The following is a 9567-nucleotide window of genomic DNA, read 5'->3' on the forward strand; positions in this document are numbered from 1 at the left end:
TGTAGTTATGCACGCATGGATCATTGAAATATTAATCTTAGCATGATCACTTTAATAATCCTCACGAAAATATTATATATAATTAATTTTACAATTAGGAGAATCAACATTTTTATAAACATTTTTATAGTAAACTATGAACATGACTAGGAAATGCATTAGCTTGCACATATTAAATTGGTCAAATTGGCAGAATAATAATACAATTAAGTCAATGATCTAATACTCAAGTTAAGAGAGAAAACCATCACCATTTTTGGGCAATTTTTTCTTTGGTGGTTAGTGATGAAAGGGACAGCAGTAATAGGTTCTTTTTAATTAATTAGTATTATACACTTATTGTACAAGGAGTTCCATCTGCTAAGCCATGAAGTTTTCTTTCTTTGATGGCTGGATCCTCTAACAAGAACACCTTGTCCTTGTCCCTAACACCTACCATGTGTAAGTATTCACTGTCTTCTCTCTCTTTACCTTTGAACAATATCCTTTGCTCTCTTGGCTCCAACCCACTTACCAATGACAATACCATCTTTAATTCCCCTACATTAATTCAAGAATTAAACATATATATGTAAGTCTCAATCTCCAGGAAAAAGGAAATTAAGAAAGTTAATATAGTAAAAGGGCTTACCAAAAGTTGAAGTTGCTTCAATGGAAATGTCATGCCATTGAGAAAGAGTTGAGACTCTAACTGAAATCAACTCTCCAACACTATCTCCACTTTCTCTCTTTTGAACAAGCATTCCACCAGGCCTAAGCTCCCATTTGATTTCACTAAGGCCTCCGCAAGACCCTGCTTTGTCACTTCCTTTATTACTATTGCCATTAGCACCATTGCCACCAAGCTTAAAACTCGCTCTGCAGAACATCTTTGACCTCAACTTGATCATACTTAAGTATAGCTTCTCTCAAGAACTAGAAAAGTGAAGGGGCGAGAGAAGCTGTTAGAGATAAGCTAGCTATATAATAGGAGAAAGCATACAACAGGACAAAAGAAGCTTGTGAAGCCGTCCCTGGTGTTACAATAGAATGCAAGACTCATTATAATGAGGGAGAGAGAACAAATTGGATGATGCCACATGGGCTATGGCATGGGCAGATATAGTTTTAGTTTCTTGTGCTAATTTTATGGAGAAGCTGAGGCCTAAAGGCACATGGCAGTGGGTGCATTCTAACACGCTTGCTTGATTAGCGGAACAAACACAATCACATCATGTGGTCGGTTGGTCTTTTTAAAAATAATTTATGGAATTTTGATCATTTTGCTTCCAAGTTTCTTCATGCGTATATATATTGAGTTTGTGCAACAATTGAAACGATAATAAATTTTGATAATCATGAGATTGTGTTTGTGCAAATATAACTTTTTTTCTCTGTCTTTTCTTGTCTGGAGATGGCGTTAATAACATATTTTATTATCTGTGAACTTATTTTACCTTAATTAAAAAAATATACGAGCTTATTTAACTTAAAACTTAATTTTAAATTTATTTAACCCTTTATTGAAAGTTTAAAGACCTATTTTATCTTTTTTTCCTTTACTAATAGTATGGATTTTTCAATTTATTAATAAAATTAAAAATTCATTTTTAAATCCATTATAGGATTTTTATGTCCTGAATATTAATGGGAATGCATGTAAAACATATTTTCATACTTATATAAAAAGTGTATTTAATTAATACCTTCAAATTCTAGTAAAGCAAAAAAAATATCATAATCAAATGTTTGACTATATATTATTACAAAAATACTTTAAAAAAATATATTAAAAACTTTCTTTACTTCTACATTTCCATCTTATCCAAAGTTGTAATTATTAGTATTATTATTATTATTATTATTATTATTATTATTATTATTATTAAAGGCTCTGGATCTTTTACAATGATAAGTGGAATATATGTTTCCATTAAACAAAAAGAGCAAAGGTTTTGGTCTTCATTTGTTAGGCATTGTTAGGGTTGTTGGGTTGGTCCAAAGGGTATCAACCCATGTGGGAGATTAATTAAAAAATTAATCTCACCACTTTCATATTACTTGTCCTTAAATTTTCTAAGCAATTGTATCCCAACTTTCCAATACTAAAAGCTAGCCCTTTAATGCATTCAAGGGATAAGTTCCCCAACTTTAGCTACAAGATTCACCAAGTTTTGGTTTCTTGCTCCCTTAGTGTGTATTATATAAATAACCCACCATGAACTTTTCTTCTTTAATTAATAGAAAGTATTGATAGATAACTTTTAAAGCAAACAAACTAATATAATAATTTGAATATTTAAGTTTTTATATGCAAATATTCAACTAAAATTACTTATTTGATGGCATGAATGATGAAGCTTCTTTTAAAAGATGAGAAACACTGAGAGCCATTACTGCATAATGAATTTATAAAAATCATTGTCAATATATACTTAAATTGTAGCCATAAATTAATAATAGAATAATAGTTTAACAACCTTTGCTTCTGTCTTTATTGTCAGAGTATAAAGTAATAGTTTAAATATATATATTTTCGCAACAATAAAAAATCGCTACCTCAAATAGATATAAATTATTATTATTATTATTATTATTATTATTATTATTATTATTATTATTAAAATTTTGATATGATTTATTAATTAATTTAATATGCAATAGTGGGCATATGCTTTAAAACAGTGGAATATGATCATATTCTCGCAGGTTTTATTAAAAGGCACATACTTTAGTGGCTAAAGTTGTGAGGAACTGAAAGGGGATTGTATATATATATATTATATATGACACCACAAATGTTTGTAGCAGAGACATAATATAACAGAGGTAGTGGTTAGATATATGAGCACTTGTTCATCAAGTGTTGGGGAGAGCAGTTTTCGGTTTAAACCGAAAAATCGAATCGAATCGATTCAATTCGGTTTAATTGGTTCAGTTTTCAATTTTAATCGGTTCGGTTTTGTTTATAATTTTGATAATTTCGGTTAATCGGTTCGGTTCTGTTATTTTCATATAAAAACAAAAAAAACGAACTGAACCGAAATTATTAATATATAGGAAATTAAAGAAAATCGAACCGAATTGAATCGAACCGAACCGAAATCAAAGAAAACCGAACCGAACCTTAAGATTTTTTAGTTTTGATTTCTAATTTTTTTTGGTTTTATGTTTTTATTATTTAGATTTAATGTTAAAAATATGAAATTTTATGAATTTCGATTTGATCGGTTTAAAATCGAACCGAACCGATATTTATCGGTTCGATTCTGTTCGATTTTCTCTCATTAATCGGTTCGGTTTTTAAAATTTTTTATTTTCGATTTTCGATTTTATCGGTTCGGTTCGGTTCAGAACCGAACCGACCGTTTGCACACCCCTAATCAAGTGTATGTGGGATATGGGCCCTAATATTTGGGACATCAGATTTTAATTCCTAATGTTTTGTCATGGGTATATATGCCCCCAAAAAAAGTGTTGTTTCAGTTCATGCAATTTGTTTTTAATTAGATTTTTAGGCCATTGAATTAAGTTCAGTGGCCACAACATCAATTTTCATAATGCACCCGATAAATATATTAGTTAAACTCATAATGAAAAAAAAAAAATCTAGCTCCTTAATAATTTCTTTTCTCTATATATATATATATAAAAGAAATTATTAAGAAGCTAGGCTTTTTTTTTTTTTCATTGTGAGTTTAACTAATATATTATTATTATTATTATTTTTTAAACTGTTTTCATAAATAAAACACTATAAAGTTTAAATATTAACAGAAAGTCTATCATTTATTTTTTAATACAAGTTATAATTATTTAAAATAATATTAATAAGTGATGATGGCAATAATAATCATATGAACTCTATATATTGCTTTGTGAGGAGAATCGTAAGTTTAGTGAAGAATTTTTTTTTTATAAATTATTTACAGTAATATTTTAATATTAAGGATAATTATAAATTTATAATTATAAGGAGAAATTATTACTTTATAAATTTTTTTTTCTTTTTTACTTTATGATTATTATATTTTGAAAATTTATATTTATTATTTTTTTTCATTTATATATATATAAAATTTTTTAAATGAGTAAAATAATATATGTATATATAAGTTAAACAAAAGTTTTAAAAAATATTTATGGGATCGAAGATTTGTGATCCTATATATGTGTCCCTACTCTAGCAGAGAATATCATTTATTAAATCAAGGAAAATTATGGTGGGAAAACGTGGAGAATTGATCGTATATAGAGAAGTTGTTATTAGAAAGAAAACATGCATGGTGAAGTAGTGGAGTAGGGTGTAGCACAAGATGGATATTTGGACATCTTCCCAAAAGATTTGCTTGGTGTTGGCATGCTTAATTAATTTGGAAGATTTACCCTTTTGGGGGAATTCTTTTAAAGGAACGAGAGATTTTTTAAATTTTAGAAATTTAAATTTATGTTTGAGAGAATATAAAATTATTTTAAAGTATAATTTTTAGAGGTTCTTAAAATTTTTAAAAATCTCAATTTTTTAATATATCAAATTAATGAATTAATAAGATTTTCTCTTTAAAACTTTTAAATACTTTAAAAATCTTTCTCATCGATCAAACACTAAAAAATTAAAAATCGATGAAAAATCTTACTTTAAAAATTTTACTTTAAAAAACCTTACTTTATAAACCTTAAAAGAAAAAGTTTTCATAGAAAATATTTTTCTTATTTTTTAATATTTGAGAGAATTTAAAAATTTTGATAAAAAAAAAAAGTTATTGATTAAAAGAAAATAATCTCAAAATAAAAGAAAATGACTTTCTATTTTTTAAATTGGAACTGACATCTCTAATATAAATTTTATAATACTTGATTTGATAAATTTTGTAAATAATAATATAAGATACTAAAAATATGTCAAATAATATAAAACATTTAAAAAAAAATGTTTTTATAAAAAATTATTTTTTATATACAAATTATTTCTAGAAGCCTGCCACATATTATTTTATGCCCATCTAATCACATAATTAATTTTAATCTCAATGAGAAAATTACAGGATGCATTTCTTTTTTTTTTTTTTTGGACTGCTTGCATTTTTTTGTTTTTTTTCATATAATTATAGGTATTTTAATTAATCAATTATTTTTTAAATATATATTCTTTTATATCTATTTTATATATTTTAAATTTGTAAATAATTATATTTTTAAAAAAAATTAAATCTTAATTGATGAAAAAGATATATTCTCACCTTATTAATTATAAAATTAAAAATAATTTATAATCAAAATCTCAAAAAATATTATAATTTCGTAAATATTCATTTGATAATCAATATTTTTAGTTTAAATTACTAATTTATTAAAATATTGATTATAATATACATTGATTTATTTTTATAAAATTCAATATATTAAAATAAATATAAATAAGAAATTAATAATAAATGCATAAAAATTAATTAAGTACAAGAGATAGGACCTGAGAAAATCATACATTTTTTATTTGTACAAATTAAAATAATATATTTAGAATAAAGATAGTATTTTGATGCCTCAATTCTCATTTTTCTTATTTTTTTATAAATTATTATTATTATTATTATTATTATTATTATTATTATTATTATTATTATTATTATTATTATTATGAAATTCATTAAAAAAATTAAAACGGTGATTTCAATTATATATATGTATGCTTATTTTTCTTTTCTTTGAAGGAATCAACATAATTTTTAATTTAAAATGAAAATTAAATTAAATTAATAAAAGTTAAATTTACTAATTAATGAAGATTTTATTTGAGGAGGTACTGTTTTAAATTCTTAAAAATCATATATAACAAATATTAGCACTGGAATTGTGCTAATTTTTCCTAATAATTTTAAACAAAACGAAAGCAATTCATGTGTCATCTTTAAAATAGGAGTAGGAGGAGTAACAGGGCCAGCTCTGGCCCATTACTTTGTCCAAGCTTAGCCCATGGCAGAAGATTGCAGATTGGATTCGCTTTGCCCATTACTTTGTCCAAGCTTAGCCCATGGCAGAAGATTGCAGATTGGATTCGTTTTGCCCATTACTTTTTCCAAGCTTAGCCCATGGCAGAAGATTGCAGATTGGATTCGTTTTGCTGTTGTCAGACACGACGTAGTTTCTTTCTTTTTTGCGCTCCTTATTGTGAGATGTGGGCCATTGTTGTATATCCACACCATACACACTGACAAAAACAAACCTCATAATTTCACTCAAAAATCGCTCCCAGCAATTCAGGTATGCACTGATTTTTTTTGTTAGATGCTGAACCAAATACGCTAGGTGCAGTTCTGTTTCTCTTGTATGCAATTACGGTGCAAAAAATCTTCCATGAGAGTGTACAACACGTTTTCTTGTTCTTTAACTGGATTTTGCATTCTGGGTTTTCTTTTTTGTTGCTGAATTATCTGGAAAAATGCAAGTTTTGAGTATGTGGCCATCGAAAGGTGGCTTATGCACAGTGCCCCAGTTGGACTTTGAACTGTGTTCTAGTTGTTTTCCAAGCATAAGAGGAAGACGGAGAAAAGGATGGGGTCTTGTGGATACTGTTTTTCAAGGTACAAGTTCTGGTCTTTTAATAGTTTCTAGCAATTCCAGGTATTCTAGAAATGAAACTGGTGTGAGTTCAAAATTTGATGTGCAAAGTGGATTTTTCTCTAAGTATTCTGAACTGAAATTTGTTCTCTTTGGTAAGCCAAAGAAAGGTAATTTTGGGTCATCTGTTACTATGGCTTGGGCATTGGAGCAACAACAAATTAGGAGTGAGTGTCATGGAGGAAACTCGAGTTTAGATGATGGATTGTCAGGAAAGAGTGAGAATAATGATACTGATTCTCATAATTTGGATAGAGTAGAAGATAGTCATGACAATAATAATCCAGGAGAAATTAGAGTTTTAGATTATGAATGTGGGGATGAAGTTGAGAAAGGGAGGCATAGAAGAATCGATGTTCAAGCATTAGCTTGCATCTTGCATTCTGCTAAAACAGCAGATGATGTTGAAGAGGTTCTCAAGGACAAGGGTGAATTGCCTCTTCAAGTTTACTCATCCATGATTAAGGGTTTTGGCTGGGACAAGAAAATAGAGTCTGCATTTGCTCTTGTTGAGTGGCTCAAGAGAAAGAAGGAAATTGGCAGTAATATTAGTCCAAACCTTTTCATATATAACAGTTTATTGAGTGCAGTGAAAGAGTCTGAACAATATGAAGAAACAGAGAGAATCTTGAATGATATGACTCAGAATGGAATTTTTCCTAATGTGGTAACTTATAACACTTTGATGGCTATTTATGTAGAACAAGGACAAGCTACTAAGGCCCTTGATATTCTTGAGGAGATTCATAAGAAGGGTTTTACCCCATCCGCTGCATCCTATTCCACTGCTTTGCTGGCTTATCGAAGAATGGAAGATGGTTATGGTGCTCTGACATTCTTTATAGATATAAAAGAAAAGTATCTGAAAGGTGAGATCGGAAAAGATTCTGATGAAGATTGGGAAAGGGAGTTTGTGAAGCTTGAGAACTTCATAATTCGTATTTGCTACCAAGTGATGCGGAGGTGGCTAGTGAGGCATGATAACTTATGTGCTGATGTGTTGAAACTTCTAACAGATATGGACAAAGCTGGGCTGCACCCTGGTCGAGCAGAGTATGAGCGTCTTGTGTGGGCTTGTACCCGTGAAGATCATTTTGTTGTCGCTAAAGAATTATACACTAGGATCAGAGAAAGGTATTCTGAAATAAGTCTTTCAGTCTGCAACCATCTGATTTGGCTGATGGGAAAGGCTAAGAAGTGGTGGGCAGCTTTGGAGATTTATGAGGATTTGTTGGACAAGGGGCCAAAACCAAATAACATGTCATATGAATTGATTGTCTCTCATTTTAACATCTTACTTAATGCTGCTAGGAAACGAGGAATTTGGAGATGGGGTGTTAGGCTGTTAAACAAGATGGAACACAAGGGCCTTAAGCCGGGAAGTAGGGAATGGAATGCAGTTCTTGTTGCCTGTTCGAAGGCTGCAGAAACTTCTGCTGCCGTGCAGATATTTAGGAGAATGATTGAACAAGGTGAAAAGCCTACAATTGTTTCCTATGGTGCATTACTTAGTGCGCTTGAAAAAGGTAAACTCTATGATGAGGCTGTCCGTGTGTGGGAGCATATGCTTAAGGTGGGTGTGAAGCCCAACTTGTATGCCTACACCATTATGGCTTCAGTTTTTGCTGGACAAGGAAAGTTTAGGTATGTTGATGCCATAATTCATGAGATGGTTTCATCTAGCATTGAGCCAACAATTGTCACATATAACGCAATAATTAGTGGATGTGCACAGAATAATCTGAGCAGTGCAGCATATGAGTGGTTTCACCGTATGAAAGTCCAGAACATCCAACCAAACAAGATTACATATGAAATGCTGATTGAGGCTCTTGCTAAGGACGGTAAACCTAGGATTGCATATGAGTTGCACTTGAGAGCTCAAAATGAAGGCCTTAATCTGTCTGCAAAGGTATATGATGCAGTTGTGCATTCCTCTAAGGTCCATGGAGCTACTATTGATATACATTCTTTAGGACCTCGACCAGCTGACAAGAAGAAAAGAGTACAGATCAGGAAAACTTTGATGGAATTCTGTAATTTGGCTGACGTTCCTAGGAGAAGCAAGCCATTCGATCAAAAGGAAATTTATCCGGCACAAGTAGAAGGAAACAAATAATTAATGTGAGTGTGAACTCTATGTCATACTATAATCTTTTGTATCTTTGTATATTAAATTTGGAGGCAACTGCAAATGTAGTGTGAGTTTTAGGTTGTTCAGTTGTTGAAACAAGATGATGTATTTTCTCACATATAAAAATATATAAACTTGATTACTAGCTGAATTGTCGCTTGGATATAAAGTAGCAAAGATTCTTTCCTCGAGTTTACTGCTTCTATATATATATATATATATATATATATATATATTCTGCTATGATCCTACTGGCAAAGTTACTCTCTCACAGACCTAGCAGGATGAGGTTAATAGGGTGAGGTCCACGAACGCCACTGAACTCGGACAGCGCTTCCTGATGATGCAAACTATGAATGCTGCCAAGTTGGGAGCAGGAGCAGAGAAGAAATGTAGGCATTAGTTGCCAGTTTGAGAAATGCAAACAACTTGCATTCGTATGTTGGTGATCACAGAACGCACGGTTGGAGAAAAGCCATGGGGCAGAAGGCAGGGATATCAAATTCTATATCTAAAAGTGGAAGGTGATGAAGAATCCGGTTGCATTATTGCAGAATCTCACTTGCTTTCTGTTATTGGAAGTCTGATTCAACATATGAATTGACTCAACTGAATGGTGATGCCAAAGCCTTAAAGGTATTGCTTGCCAAACTAGCTTTTCCCTACAAGTGTTAACTTGATCATGACTAGGGTGCTCTTTGGGTTTGTTTATTTATTTATGAAAATAAGAGTCATCACTGTCGACAGGGAATATTGCGCTTACTATTACCCATAAAAATTTAGAGGGATTCTATCTTGTAGACTTGTGGCACGAACATCCAATAGAAATACAGAAT

General features: G+C 30.5%; 2 protein-coding genes across 3 annotated transcripts; one reads left to right on the forward strand and one right to left on the reverse strand.

The window, feature by feature from the left end:
* Positions 1-206: 206 nt before the first annotated feature.
* Positions 207-1069, reverse strand: LOC110662830 (BAG family molecular chaperone regulator 3). Its single transcript, XM_021821961.2, has 2 exons — positions 632-1069; positions 207-540 (listed from the first exon to the last, which is right to left on the reverse strand). The coding sequence occupies exons 1-2, from the start codon at positions 888-890 to the stop codon at positions 329-331; spliced, it is 471 nt and encodes a 156-aa protein (XP_021677653.2). The 5' UTR covers positions 891-1069; the 3' UTR covers positions 207-328.
* Positions 1070-6162: 5093 nt separating this feature from the next.
* LOC110662900 (protein LOW PHOTOSYNTHETIC EFFICIENCY 1, chloroplastic) lies at positions 6163-9567 on the forward strand. 2 transcript variants are annotated; one of them, XM_058140847.1, is made up of 2 exons: positions 6163-8721; positions 9015-9567. In XM_058140847.1, the coding sequence occupies exon 1, from the start codon at positions 6419-6421 to the stop codon at positions 8714-8716; it is 2298 nt and encodes a 765-aa protein (XP_057996830.1). In that variant the 5' UTR covers positions 6163-6418; the 3' UTR covers positions 8717-8721; positions 9015-9567. The 2 variants fall into 2 exon arrangements, with proteins under 2 accessions (XP_057996830.1, XP_021677748.1); XM_021822056.2 differs by having other exon boundaries at positions 9006-9566.

Source organism: Hevea brasiliensis, chromosome 18, assembly GCF_030052815.1.
Source record: "Hevea brasiliensis isolate MT/VB/25A 57/8 chromosome 18, ASM3005281v1, whole genome shotgun sequence".
NCBI classification, from domain to species: Eukaryota; Viridiplantae; Streptophyta; class Magnoliopsida; order Malpighiales; family Euphorbiaceae; genus Hevea; species Hevea brasiliensis.